Below are 15586 nucleotides of genomic sequence, written 5' to 3'. Positions count from 1 at the left end.
AGGGGGAAAAAACTCCAGTGGGCGTAGTCTATAGGCCTCCGAACAGTTGCAACTCTGTTGGACGGAGTATCAATCAGGAAATAGTTGAGGCTTGTAATAAGGGAACATCTATAATTATGGGGGATTTTAACTATCATATTAATTGGACAAATCAAATTGGGCAGGGCTGCCTTGAGGATGAGTTCATTGAGTGTATTAGGGATGGGTTTCTTGAGCAGTATGTAACTGAACCGACCAGGGGGCAAGCAACCTTAGATCTGGTCCTGTGTAATGAGACAGGATTAATTAAAAATGTCCTAGTAAAGGATCCCCTTGGAATGAGTGACCATAACATGGTTGAATTCCATATTCAATTAGAGGGTGAGAAGGTTGGATCTCAAGCAAGAGTGCTAAGCTTGAATAAAGGAGACTATGAAGGTATGAGAGTGGAATTGAGTAGAGTGGATTGGGAAAATAGATTAAAGGGTAAGACGATACATGATCAGTGGTGTACATTTAAGGAGTTATTTTACAACTTCCAAAAAATATATATTCCACTGAGAAGAAAAGGGTGTAAAAGAAAAGACAGCCATCCGTGGCTAAGTAAAGAAATTAAGGATAGTATTCGACTAAAAACAAGGGCATATAAGGTAGCCAAATCTAGTGGGAGGATAGAGGATTGGGAAAACTTTAAAAGACAGCAAAAAATAACAAAAAGATTGATTAAGAAAGGGAAGATAGATTATGAAAGTAAATTAGCAAAAAATATAAAAACAGATAGTAAGAGTTTTTATAGTTATATAAAAAGAAAAAGGGTGGCTAAAGTAAATGTTGGTCCCTTAGAGGATGAGACCGGGAAATTAATGGTGGGAAATATGGAGATGGCAAAAACACTGAATGAATATTTTGTATCAGTCTTTACAGTAGAGGACACTAAGAATATCCCAACACTGGACAAACAGGGGGCTATAGGGGGGGGAGGAGCTAAACACGATCAAAATCACTAAGGAAGTGGTACTCGGTAAAATAATGGGACTCAAGGCGGATAAATCACCTGGACCTGATGGCTTACATCCTAGGGTCTTGAGGGAAGTGGCGGTAGGGATTGTGGATGCATTGGTAATAATTTTCCAAAACTCCCTGGACTCAGCAAAGGTCCCGGCAGACTGGAAAACTGCTAATGTAACACCCTTATTTAAAAAGGGCAGTAGACAGAAGGCTGGAAACTATAGAGCCTAACATCTGTGGTAGGTAAAATTTTGGAGTCCATTATTAAGGAGACAGTAACAGGACATTTGGATAATCATAATTTAATAGGACAAAGCCAGCATGGTTTTATGAAGGGGAAGTCATGTTTGACAAATTTGCTGGAGTTCTTTGAGGAAGTAACATATATGGTGGATAAAGGGGAACCAGTGGACGTAGTGTATTTAGACTTCCAAAAGGCATTTGACAAGGTGCCACACAAAAGATTATTGCTTAAGATAAAAAATCGTGGGATTGGGGGTAACATTCTGGCATGGATAGAGGATTGGCTATCTAATAGAAGGCAGAGAGTTGGGATAAATGCTTCATTCTCAGACTGGCAATCCGTAACTAGTGGTGTTCCGCAGGGATCAGTGCTGGGTCCCCAACTCTTTACAATCTATATTAACGATTTGGAGGAGGGGACCGAGTGTAACATATTAAAGTTTGCAGATGATACCAAGATGGGAGGGAAAGTAGTGAGTGAGGAGGACATAAAAAACCTGCAAGGGAACATAGACAGGCTAAGTAAGTGGGCAGAGATTTGGCAAATGGAATACAATACTGGAAAGTGTGAGGTTATGCACTTTGGCAGGAAAAATCGTAGAGCAAGTTATTATCTTAATGGCAAGAAACTGGAAAGTACTGAAGTACACTGGTGCACGAAACTCAAAAGGTTAGTATGCAGGTGCAGCAAGTGATTAAGAAGGCCAATGGAATGTTGGCTTTCATTGCTAGGGGGATAGAATATAAAAATAGGGAGGTATTGCTTCAGTTGTACAAGGTATTGGTGAGACCGCACCTGGAATACTGCATACAGTTTTGGTGTCCATACTTAAGAAAAGACATACTTGCTCTCGAGTCAGTACAAAGAAGGTTCACTCGGTTAATCCCGGGGATGAGGGGATGGACATATGAGGAGAGGTTGAGTAGATTGGGACTCTACTCATTGGAGTTCAGAAGAATGAGAGGCGATCTTACTGAAACATATAAGATTGTGAAGGGGTTGGATCGGGTGGATGCGGGGAGGATGTTCCCGATGATGGGTGAAACTAGAACTAGGGGGCATAATCTTAGAATAAGGGGCTGCTCTTTCAAAACTGAGATGAGGAGGAACTACTTCACTCAGGGTGGTAGGTCCATGGAATATGCTGCCCCAAAAAGCTGTAGAAGCTACATCATTACATAAATTTAAAACAGAAAGACAGTTTCCTAGAAGTAAAGGGAATTAAGGGTTACGGGGAGCGGGCAGGAATTTGGACATGAGTCTAGGTTCGGATCGGACATGGCCCTGTGGGTAGCGGAGCAGGCCCAGGGGCCGTGTAGCCTGATCCTGCTGCTATTTCGTGTGTTTAATTCTGTTAGATTCAGGAGATGGTTCTGTGATAGTAGATTGGCGGTTAGGATCAGATCAGCCATGATCTTATTGAATGGCGGAGCAGGCGCGAGGGGCCGATTGGCCTACTCCTGCTCCTATTTCTTATGTTCTAAAATTAGGAGAATAAACTGTTAAAATTAAAATAACAAAAATGTTAAAGTCTTACAACAGAATTAACTTAAAATCGTTGCACTTTTATCTAAGAGATACGTTCCCCGTAACCCTTAATTCCCTTTACTTCTAGGAAACTGTCTCTCTGTTTTAAATTTATGTAATGATGTAGCTTCTACAGCTTTTTGGGGCAGCATAATCCATGGACCTACCACCCTCTGAGTGAAGTAGTTCCTCCTCATCTCAGTTTTGAAAGAGCAGCCCCTTATTCTAAGACTATTGACTAGAAAAGTAGGTCCAGATAACTACTGTCTTGGTGTTAAAGTACTGTCGGGGTGCTTATTAAAAGATTAAATTCTTGTCATTAAAATTTAAAGTGTAGCATTTGCTCTAATTTAAATGATATGATAAATTCTGAATTTGGGCTAAAGTTCACATTGTCTGATTTAAAAACTGCAACTCAATCATCAGGCCTTGCACTTGACACATTTGGTATAATGACTGCAGCTAAGTAATTATAATGTAGTAGTAGTAGTGATAGACCTACATAGTTCTTTTCCATGCTACAGGTTTTCAACACGACCAGATGTAGCAACTATTGAACCTGTATATCAGAATGATACCGAATGTTCCAATACAGCGCTGATATCTGTTCGCTCAACTCAGCCTACTCGTCTCACCAGCATAATTATAGCTGAGGAAACAGGTACATATAATATGATTTATTTCGATTCATTTATAGGACTGGCATGAATTTGAAAATACAACTGGGAAGACTGTAATGCAGTGTTTAGTATTTGAAGGAATGGGCTTTTGAAATCCCCCAAGTCATATATCTGAATACCAGCAGATGTTTCAATATAGTTGGTGAAATACCAGTTGTCTGCTCTGTGTACGCTATTGGCTATTTTTAAGCCTTTGATTTAACAGGTACTATATGTATTGGAGAAGATGAGAAATGACACTAACAAATAATGGGATTCCTGGCAGTGATCGTGCAAACCTTTCCCTTTTTCTTTGGCTTTTAAAGTAGATAGATATTGGTTCACAGAATCACAGACTCTGTGAGTGCTTATTATTTTAGGGAGTAGAGTCAAACTCAGACAACTTTATGTTCTCAAAAAAGTGTTTTTGGTGCTAAACAGTACCTGAATTTTTTTGTGCCTCTGAAATTGTGACTGGTATTTCTGAATGAAACTAGGCATGCATTTCATAGTCTGTCGGTACATGTTAGAGCGTCAATACAATGCCACAGGTTTTCACCTGCAATTTCCCACTAAGGGCCATATTTGAAAAGGAGCTTTTCATAGATTTTTATGAGCTTTCTGTGTGCAAATTGGCTGCTGCGTTTCCTACATTACAGCAGTGACTACACTTCAAAATTACTTAATTGGCTGTAAATCACTTTGGGACTTCCTGAGGTTGTGAAAGGCGCTATATAAAAGCAAGTCTTTTTTTCTTTTACATTGCCAGTAAAATTTGAAGCTCAATTTAAACCATGCTCTCCAGCAATGTTCCCGCTAATTTTTTTGGGTGCGCGGCCCCTTTTGCTATTAGAAAGCTATTGAGCAGCCTGCGCGGGGCCTGCAGATCGCTGCGCAGTTTAACGGGAACATTGCTCTCCTTGTGGACCGAGAGGAGCAGGAGTGCTTCCTCTGCCTCCCCAAATTCCCCCACTATCAGCCTGCCCCTCCCTGGTCTTGGGACACAATTCTGCGCCCCACCCCCCAGTGGATCGCGACTCAGCCCTGGGGTTGGAGATCCGACCTCCCCAGGGTCGTGACTCAGCCCCGGGGTCGGGGACTGGAACGCCGCCACCCCCCACGGCTTGGAAACCACCCGCACCCCGCCTCACCATCCTGCCTGTGGTGTCCTGGTCCACGTTCCCCCGCACGACTGAAAGCCAGCCTGTCAATCGGGCTGACTTCCAGGCGGGAAACCCGCCCTTTATGTTAAAACTCCCACAGCGTGCCAGGAAACCCGAACTTGCGGGTGGAGATGGAGAAAGTGATCAACTGGTACAGTAACCAGCTGGTTACAATTTTTTCCTTGCGGCAATGCTCCATCTCACCCTCCGCAAGCTCCCCACTGGAGTGGAGCTGATTTACAGAACAAACGGGAAACTGTTCAACCTCCATCGCCTCCAGTCCAGATCCAAGGTCGTCCCATCCTCTGTCGTCGAATTACAGTATGCAGACGATGCTTGCGTCTGCGCTCACTCGGAGGTCGAACTCTAAACCATCGTTAACACCTTCACCGAAGCATACTAGAGCGTAGGCCTTGCACTAAACATCCGTAAGACAAAGGTCCTCTACCAACCTGCCCCTGCCACACCGTACTGCCCCCCGATTATCAAAATCCACAAGGCCTTGGACAACGTGGACCACTTTCCATACTTCGGGAGCCTACTGTCAACAAGGGCAAATGTTGATGACGAAGTCCAACACCGCCTTCAGTGTGCCAGTGCAGCCTTCAGTCGCCTGAGGAAGAGTGTTTGAAGACCAGGACCTCAAACCCGGCACCAAGCTCATGGTCTACAGAGCAGCAGTGATACCCGCCCTCCTGTATGCCTCAGACATGGACCATGTACAGCAGGCACCTCAAAGCACTGGAGAGATGCCACCAATGCTGCCTCCACAAGATCCTGCAAATCCATTGGCAGGATAGGTGCACCAGTGTCGGTGTTCTCGCTCAGTCCAACATCCCCAGCATCAAAGCTTTGACCACGCTCAATCCGCTCCGATGGACGGGCCACATCATCCGCATACCCGATATGAGACTCACAAAACAAGCGCTCTACTCGGAGCTCCGACACGGCAAGAGAGCCCCAGGTGGGCAGAGGAAATGCTTCAAGGACACCCTCAAAGCCTCCTTGAAAAGTGCAACATCCCCACCGATACCTGGGAATCCCTGGCCCAAGACCGTACAAAGTGGAGGAGAAGCATCCAGGAAGGCGCCGAACACCTCAAGTCTCTTCGCCGGGAGCAAGCGGAAGCCAAGCGCAAACAGTGGAAGGAGCGTACATTAACCCAAGCACCCCACCCACCCGTCCCTTCAACCACCGTCTGCCCCACCTGTGACCGAGACTGTAGGTCCCACATTGGACTCATCAGTCACCTGAGAACTCACTTTTAATGTGGAAGCAAGTCATCCTCGGTTCTGAGGGACTGCCTAAGAAGAGAAGAAGACAATGTGCTCTGCTCATAGCCACTGTTTAAAATTAAACTCTGAATTCAAGTGACAGTGAACAATGCGCATGTTGGCTACTGTGCTAACTGGTAGTTTCTTTCATTTTCGGGCAACCAGGAAAGGCAGAGCACTAGCATTTTAAACAGGATCCTGAAGTGCTGATGAAATGAAAGAAAACAGCTGAAGATTAAGGGGGTAATTTTGAACTTCACTGCTTGAGCAGTAATCTGTCCGAGTGGACCGTCTGCCTGTTGTGGAACCTGCCCAATTTTCAGATCAATGGAACGAAAATTGAGCAGTTTCTATAAAGGGTGGCGATTCACTCTGCCAGGTTACTGCCCCTATAACGTCCAGCACAGTAATGTGTGGGACTTGGGATTAGTACTTAAACATGGAAAAAAAATCTTCTGCATAACCAAGGACTGTTTTCTAAATATTTCCAGTTTTGCTGTATTCCCAGTACATGAGCATTTCAGTTATAAATCTAGAATTTTGAGAATAACAAACTGCTACATTTTCTTTTTGTAATAAACTTGACTATAAGAAGTGCATTTTTTTTAAACAAGCAGTATGTTCCTATAGGACAGGAGAAATGCCAAGTGATTTTTTTGCTTCTGCGGTTTGTAATCTGTAAATGGACTATAGTGTGTAGCCCAAATCAACTAGATATCCTAAAAGACCAATACAAAGTGTCAACTTTTGTAAAATAGTTGTACTGTACAGTATTGTTGATTTAACCTTTATGGTCTATTTCTGAAAGCTGGGTGATACTGTACTTTGAAATCCTCCTGGTTCATTAAACTCACTAATGCTAGGGCAAACCTGGAGCTCTGTACTGGCCTTATTTTTTAGCCTTTACCTGTGTAATTTTCTGCATGTTTTCATGACTGACTTTTTTTCTCAAGGCTTTAAAAATCTGATTTCCATGAACATATTTTCAGATGGCAGCACTGTTTAGAATACTGGTGCTAATAAATAGTCCATTACCAATTTCTACCACTGTCTCACCCCTGCTTATACATGTCTGCTGTTTTGTAAAACTAACACCCAGAGGAACATATGGGCCTAAGTGAAATACAGATCACAGCTGCGACATTGTTGGGCTGGTGCTTGCCACAATGGGGGAAGGTCACATTATTGGGGACAGTCATTGTGGGTCATTCTCGCATGTCCCATAGTCAGTAGTCACAGAGCAGCCTTGGTGGAGCAGCAAGTCTTTGTACCATCTTGGTCCCAGCTGGTGTGTGATGATGCTAGGAGGCAAAGGGAAGTGAAGAATAATATTTCTTTTCACATATAGATTAAAATTATGGAACACATACAGTTGGATTTTGATATGGAATGATTTTTTTAAATAGTGAAAGTCACTGTATTTTTTCAATGTAATGCTTAAAGAATTATCTTGGGGAATGATTGAAAATGGTCTGCAAAGCAATAATGCATTTTCTTTTTGTTTCAGTGACCGGGCAAGTGTTGCGCTGTGATGTAATGGTTGATATTATAAATCAAATTGAAATTGTATCGACAACACGGGAGCTGTATGTGGATGACTCTCTCTTAAAATTAACAGTCAGAGCCTTGGATGAAGAAGGTATGAACTGTACTTCGTAATACTCCGTAGATATGCATGTGTCACATCTGCAAGTAGGTACTTTTTTTTGTTTTATTTTAAATTCCCACATCTGATTGATGTGGAGAGCATGAAATGGACTTTCTGCTGACTTTGGACTGTAATTCTTACTAGTTCTTGTTGAGTTTTTCCTCTCTTTGAACTAATTTTCTCTCCTCCTCCTCTACCGAGGAGGATTCCACCCTGGGGTATAGTTTGACCTATGCCAAGTACCCTCCAGTATTTTCCCAAAGTGGCAATTCTTCATGTGTGAGTCAAGAAGTTGAACGTTGGCTGACTACACTAGACATCACAACAAATCTCAATCCCATTTTCACCTGCTATTCACACACCCGCATTTCCAGCAGAAGTCGCTGAATCACAAGTAGGAGTGAGAAATCTGGTCGATTTATTTATTTTCCCCCTTCTGTAATCTAGGGAGGCTGAGGCCAGTTGTAGTGCTCCTACTGCCACCCTGGCTAAGACCAGCTAATTTAGAAGAGGCTCAGGATTGAACCAAGTACTTTCCTGGTCTATGGCTCATGGAGCCTACAGCACAGAAACAAACCATGGAGCCTACAGCACAGAAACAAACCATGGAGCCTACAGCACAGAAACAAACCATGGAGCCTACAGCACAGAAACAAACCATGGAGCCTACAGCACAGAACCAAACCATGGAGCCTACAGCACAGAACCAAACCATGGAGCCTACAGCACAGAAACAAACCATGGAGCCTACAGCACAGAACCAAACCATGGAGCCTACAGCACAGAAACAAACCATGGAGCCTACAGCACAGAAACAAACCATGGAGCCTACAGCACAGAACCAAACCATGGAGCCTACAGCACAGAACCAAACCATGGAGCCTACAGCACAGAAACAAACCATGGAGCCTACAGCACAGAAACAAACCATGGAGCCTACAGCACAGAACCAAACCATTCGGCCCAACTGGTCTATGCCGGCGTTTATGTTGCACACGAGCCTTCTCCCACCCCTCTTCATCTAACCCTATCAGCATATTCTTCTATTTCTTTCTCCCTCATATGCTTACCCAGCTTCCCCTTATTTTCTTTTGAGCATCTCTGCTAACTATAGTGGCACTAAACCTAGCAGTTTTTTACGAGCAAATATTGCGATAGTGTTTACTATGTAATGAGGTTTCACTGCACTTTTTTTTGCAGGCATTGCTTTGATTTCTGCTGCCTGTGAATTTTGTGATCACTATCACTTCTGTAGTAATTGTACCTTTATTCTCCAGTGATAGTAATGTAATGGAGTTATCCTGCCTTTTTTTAAGGCAATACTTTTAGCAGCTTGGAAGGATTTATTTTCAAATGGAGCATTGTGAAAAATGAAGACATGGATAATAACGCAGAGTCGTCATGTAAAATTAGGTAGGCACCAGCTGGACTATTACTTTAAAATCTGAAAGAACACTAATTAGTAATTTCACATTGATTGACGATAATGGGACTAACTTTTGGAAAACATAAATGACAGGTTGGTGCAGTAAATACATTATTTGTCGGTATAATTAGATGATAAGTGAAATAAATTAACATTCCTAGCACTTTTATGCCATAACCATATAATTTTATGTACATGAAATGTTTTTTTGTGTAGTGATGGCTATTGTTTTTACTTGTTTGTTTTTGGAAAATATTTTCTCCTAGTTCTGTAATTTTCTCTGGTGCCGTGTATCCTTCCCAAATGAAAAAGGCTGCAAGTATTGTGTAAACCGGGGAGGGGGGATTTTGCCGGCGCTCAGGGGACGGGTTTGGAGGCAGGACCGGTGCCAAAATGGTAAAAAATGGGAGCGGGTCTCGAACCTGGTCCCAACCCGCCTCCAAACGATCTTCCCGGGAGGCGGGTCCCCAATTCGCGCAAGGACCCGTCTCCTAGCAGCAGGAAGGGGATTCGAGCCAATTAATTGCCTGTTAACAGGCAGTGAAGAGGCTTTTTCCCATTTTGCGCCTACTGCTGCGGGCTTCCTGACGTCTGGAAACCCCGTCAGGGTAAGTGAGGCGAGCTGTGGGTCTGTTGTACTGTAACTAGAAATTACAGCTGCAGAGGTAGTGTGAAGGCTGCAATGGGACACTGGTAAGTATGACCGGTGAGAGAATGTTGGGGAATTTTTTTATTTTTTTTACTGTGGTTTGATGCTTCTGCAGGTGACAAGCTGTGATGTGTTTGTGTAGTCTCATCTCATCGGGAAAAGTGACAGATGGCTTCTACAATCTCACATGCAGCTGCCATCTGTTTCATCCTAAGGAGAGAGTCATTGGAGAGCCTGGGTGCAAGGACTCACCTTTGGACAGTGATTGTCAGTGTTTGACAGCACCTCAATGCTGTCAAACACTGACTATTCATCTGTCAAAAAATTATGGTGCCTGTCACTTTAACAAAACCGGCAGATGAAGCGTCATGCACTGACGTCATCTGACACCGGCTTTCCCTTAATTGGCCGGCAATCCCGCAGGGCAAGCTTAACGAGGCCAATCAAGGGAAAACCAGCAGTCCCGCCTCAACCTCCGGATCTAAGGTAAAATCCAGCCCTAGGTCTTTATCAGTTGTGCTGTTGATGCAATAACTGGGATACGTCTGGCAATGACATGGGATGACTCCCATTTCCAGGTTTCTCTGTGTTCCTTGAAAATACCTGTTTGAGATTAGAAACTCCACCTATATGGAATTGTAGGGATGACCCCCCACATCCTAGCACTCCACAGTACACCATGTTGATGTGCCAACATGCAGTGCATTGGACTGCTGTGATGAGATTTTTAATGGCACTTATCTTAATCATCAATTGAAAATGGGTTTTCCAGTTTTACTAACATGCATGTCTAGTAGGTTTGAGAGGATCACATTAGTCCAGGTAATTGTTTTACATATAGCAGACTGAACTATCTGCTTTCAAACTAGTCAGTCATTCTGCTAGACACACCGTTCCTACCAGCATCTACATATAATTTTGTGTCTTTTCATGTATTTTATCAGAATACTAAAGTTTTCAGAATCCACCTATTTACCACCTACATATATAGCAACAATGGAAACAGAAGGAAAGCAGGGAGACATCATTCTTGTATCTGGGTTAATGACTGGTACTGCTAACCTGAAAACGCGACTGCAGGAAGCTATATATAAGGTACTGGTCATGCTGCAACCTTTCATTTAGTAAGAAACCAATTTTTTTTAAATTACTTGGCTATTCTCAATTACCATCAGTCAGTCAAAAGGAGCGTGCATATTATTTTGATGACTGTGAAGGTATAATTTCCATTGGCGTGCACTGCAATGTGTGTAATGCACCCTCTATGCATTGCAATATCGCTGTGCAGTTTCCTGAAGGCATACACATACACGGATGTAATTAAAAAACATATATGGAGGATAAAATATTTTGCTGGAACTGGCATAATTCAAGACAGCCTCACTACAAATATGGTCATGTGAGCAGGATGTGGCAGAAATGTTCCCTTGTCTCCTGTTGCAGATTCTCCCGCATGTTCACAGTGCTTCAGAGAAGATGCTATGGAAGATCTAGGAAATTCAGTATCGCCCTGTTTGGGGCGCAATTATCGGCCGGGCGCAAAGTTTAGTGCCTGCCGCTAATTATCGCCTCCGACTGCAAACTTGGCTTTTATTGCCCCTGGAGGTGATTGGAGCGCTAAATCAGGCGCTTCACACCTGTCTTAAGGCGCAAAGGCCGAGGAGCGAGGCACTGGCGAAGCTCATGTGATGTCAGTCAGCAATGGAACACCGACACACTGGCGCCGGCCAATTCTTAAAGGGGAGGGTCGACCTTGCTCTCCATCCACACCCTGCTCATTGCAGCCTTGAATCTCGGCCTGGAGAGACCTGTACATCAAATCTGTTGGAAAGAACAATGGAGAGGCCCAGGGAAAGAGCTCAGAGTGCAGCCCCCATAGCCTCTTCTAAATTGATGCAAGGAAGATCAAATCAGAAAGAACTTGCAAAGTACTGCTCAGTACCCAAAATTCCTCAACACAGCTTTGAATATCTCCTACAGTCTCTCTCTCTCTCTCTCTCTCTCTCTCAGAATGCATGGTGCAAAAATTTCGCCGACAAAAAAAGGCAGGAAGCGGTCGCCTTTAAATCGCGCTCCCCCAGTCCCTTCCCGACTGCAAAATGCTCCTCTCAACCTGTCATTGCTAGTGGTAGGCGGTAAGACAGGGGGCGTCACTCAATATCCGGTCCGGGGCGCTGCACGCTTGACTGACATCACGATTTGCGGGCGCAGGAGATTGTGGCAATAGTGTTTAGCGCCGCCGCAAAATGTCTAGTCAATTTCGTGAGCGGCGCAAACGTCACCCCGCACAGGCACTAGTTGCTTTGCGCCCCATTAGCACCCTCGGGAGGCGCAAACCAACCGAATTTTTCCCCCCTAGTCACAGATGACGGGTCTTTCTGCTGTTCAACACCACACTGGATTCCTTTTTCTGGATGGCAAGTGTTCGGTAGCTGCTGATAATTCAGCTTTCAGTGTCTTGTCGCTTTCCTCAGCGATGATTACAGCTGACCTAAATGAAAACAATATATCCGTGGGTAAAAGAAAACATGTCATTTGAGACTGCTACAATTTATAACCTGAGACTGCTCATGCAATGGAAATTGAGAAAACTGCTACAGATGCCAGTTAAAGAATAATATTGCCAGAACTTCGGGTCCCCACGGGTGAGTACGCACTGGGTATTCACCCGTAGGCCCAACGAAAGTGCCGGTTTCGTGCATGCGCGGGAAACCGGAACTTCCGTTCCCTTAAAGGAAGGGGGGTTCACAGGTCGAACGCGTGCGCCGGAGAGGCAGCGCGTACGCCTGGAACTTCCGTTTTTTTTTTACAGGTTTCCCCGGGAGGGTAAGTCTCCAGGAGCTATGCTTTTAAAAAGCAGTCGCAAGGCCTGCTTTTAACAAGGTAAGTGGTGAATTAAGTAAAATTAAACCATTTTTTCCACAGGTTTATTATTTTTAAAATACTTTAAAGAAAGGTAAGTTTATTTTTAGCCCCGTTAGAAACTGATAAATTTTTTCAAAAATTTAAATTATTGTTTAAAATAGTTATTTTATGTAATTTATAGTTATTTTAAAAATGTGATTTAAAAAAAAAATTATTTGAAGTTTTAGTTATGTTTTGGGGCTGAACTGTATTCATAGATTTGACAGGTCTTCCTGTCAAATCTATGAATAGAGATTCCCTGCTACGATTGGCTCTCCATGGCCCACGTGATCCCAGGGGATGCTTCGAACTAACTGCACCCCTGGGATACGCAAGCACTGCGCGCCGGCAGCTGGAGGAGGCCCAGGATCGGAATCCCACGCGGGCCCACAGCACAACGGCCGCGTGAAGCCTCCGACCTGAATTTCTGGGCCAATATTTGCAGGGCAAGTGCAGTTGTGCAATATTTACAACCAAGTACAATTTGCATTTATATAGCACCTTTAACATAGTAAAACATCCAAAGGCGCTTCACAGGAGCGTAATCAGACAAAATTTGACACCAAGCCAAAGAAGGAGACATTGAGGGCAATGTTAACCCTACTCGTTCAGCAGGAACCTGACGGGTGGGCAGTTCAATTCGCCCTGGCTCTTACCTGTCCGAAAGCCGCCATGATCGCAACATCTCCAATTTTAGCCTGCTCTCCTGAGCAGGCAACAAGGACACGTGTCCGGAGCCAACAGGGTCCTTCTTTATATATGCATATATTGCAGCCCAATGACATAATTGAGACCCAACTGTAATTTTAACTCCGGCCTAAGCGGAGAATCCACCTGGTGTTAAAATCGGGGCCAATATGAAATGTGCTATAAACATCTGTGTCAGAATGTCACTTAATGAGGTAGCAGCAAATAAGGAAATGTTCACAAAATGTAATTCTACATAACTAAGTCATGAACTGTATCCAGCTTGAGCATCTTTGTTTTTTGGTCATGGCTTTTATTTTGGCTACTGTATTTGTTTAGGTGACCTTTTAAGTATTGTAAATTATTTTCTTTCAACATGTACCTTTTCAAAGAGACCTAGGCTGATACTATTATAGGAAGCTAATAATACTTACCCCTTTCTCAAGTAATTTAAATCTGCTTCAGGTTGAGATGTTGTTCTAGCTTATTTACATGTAGCCATTGCTATTGGGCTAATTTTGTGTTTATAAATCAATTGGCACTTGCCATTATATTGTGGTTCATCATCAAACAGAACTAATCTAGGAACTTTGTGACATCCATTGTGTACATGTATCTGGAAAACCTAGTGACTGGTGTACACTGATGTCTATGCTGTTGGTTAATTCATTAACTAATTTCTGTGATTCATTAACGTCGTGTGAACATAAGCAAACATATTCTGTTGCCAAATTTTCAGCCACGGCCTTTTAGAACTTGCGAACAAATTTCCCATTCTTGGTGACAACAGTAAAGTGTCCACACTGTCTTTGTGTTGCAGTAGCCATTGAATTAGTAGTAAGACATCATGGTAGATTAACAAACTAGCCAAAAATCAAACTTATTGTTCTGCAATCATTTTGTGTAAGTGGGGTTGTATTTTTTTTAATTCATTTGAGCAACCTGTTTGATCATCAGTGTGCTGCACCATTGTGTTGGGGGGGATACAGGTTTGATCCCTAGTGCTACAGGGTTGCCAGTTTCAGCCTTGCTGCTGTGGGAGGGCACTGCACAGAATTCAAACGTTCCTCCACAGCAGGAATTGAACTTCCTTAATAGGTTCATAGTTCATGCGCCTCCTAGCAGCTGGATTAGGAATATAATAATGGCCTGAAAAGTGATGGCATATTGGCTGCAGGTGGTTGGGGACATTGAGGTAAACATAGAAACATAGACGATAGGAGCAGGAGTAGGCCATTCGGCCCCTCGAGCCTGCTCTGCCATTCAATGAGATCATGGCTGATCATCCAAATTCACTACCCTGTCCCTGCCTTCTCCCCATATCCCTTGATCCCTTTAGCCTTAAGAAATATATCCAACTCCTTCTTGAATATATTTAATGAATTGGCCTCTACTGCCTTCTTTGGCAGAGAATTCCACAGGTTCACCACTCTCTGGGTGAAGAAATTCCTCCTCATCTCTGTCCTAAATGGCTTACCCCTTATCCTTAGACTGTGACCCCTGGTTCTGGACTCCCCCGCCATCGGGAACATCCTTCCAGCATCTAGTCTGTCTAGTCCTGTTAGAATTTTAGAAGTTTCGATGAGATCCCCTCTCATTCTTCTAAACTCCAGCGAGTATAAGCCCAATCTCTCCTCATACGTCATTCCTGCCATCCCAGGTATCGGTCTGGTACAAGGGAATATTAGAGTAACTTGCTTTTACTCGTGTGTGTGTGTGTGTGTTTTCTGTTCATTCTAACTTGTGACTCTTGTTTCTTCTAGAACGTTCCTGCTGCAACAATACGCCTTATTATTCTGGAAAACATTATTTTGAGTCCAGCCCATGATATTTACCTGTTGGTGGGAGCGTTTATTCGCTACAGAGTTGCCAAAATAGTAAATGGGAAAATGACAGGTAAATTTCAACGAAAAACCAAATCGGAATCTGTGCCAGAATAGGGAATTGTTGAATCTGTTCTGCTTCAAAGCTCAATAGAATTACAAATAACAGAATCCTGACAGGTTGTTTTGTCTTTAATGCAATATTTTCTTTTGGAGTCAACATGAAAATAAAATATGACTGTAAAACAAAGGATTTCTTCAGTGTCCTGAAATTAACTCTTGCGAGCCTATTTTTGGATTGTTGGGCATAAATGCACTTTAGACTGTTTCTGGCATTAAATACGTATATCTACGGCTGAGCTGTTAAAGCAACATATTCTGATTCAATGCATCTTAACTTACTGTTGGCAATGAATTGAGACATTTAACCAGATGTTAGTTGAATTTATTCAAATTTACTGCTCGAACAAATGGAAGTGAGCCATTTGACCTGTGTGATGAATGTGGTGTATCGTGATGCCTATAAAGCGCAGAAAATGGCAATGAAAGAGAAGTCACCCGGCAGACCAGATTTTAGTGAAATTAGTAAAATCAT

General features: G+C 43.2%; 1 protein-coding gene across 1 annotated transcript in view; it reads left to right on the top strand.

The window, feature by feature from the left end:
* Positions 1–15586, top strand: part of LOC147102459 (nuclear pore membrane glycoprotein 210-like) — a 132189-nt gene that overhangs the window by 8602 nt on the left and 108001 nt on the right. The window contains exons 2-6 of the mRNA XM_085964935.1: positions 3283–3419; positions 7362–7493; positions 8819–8915; positions 10522–10672; positions 14932–15064. Coding sequence (XP_085821061.1) covers positions 3283–3419; positions 7362–7493; positions 8819–8915; positions 10522–10672; positions 14932–15064 — 650 coding nt within the window. The remainder of the gene's footprint in view (positions 1–3282; positions 3420–7361; positions 7494–8818; positions 8916–10521; positions 10673–14931; positions 15065–15586) is intronic.

The sequence above is a fragment of the Somniosus microcephalus genome, chromosome 22 (genome assembly GCF_052327205.1).
Source record: "Somniosus microcephalus isolate GS21.2 chromosome 22, FLI_Smic_1.0, whole genome shotgun sequence".
Lineage (NCBI taxonomy): Eukaryota > Metazoa > Chordata > Chondrichthyes > Squaliformes > Somniosidae > Somniosus > Somniosus microcephalus.
This window is presented reverse-complemented; position numbering and strand designations above follow the sequence as displayed.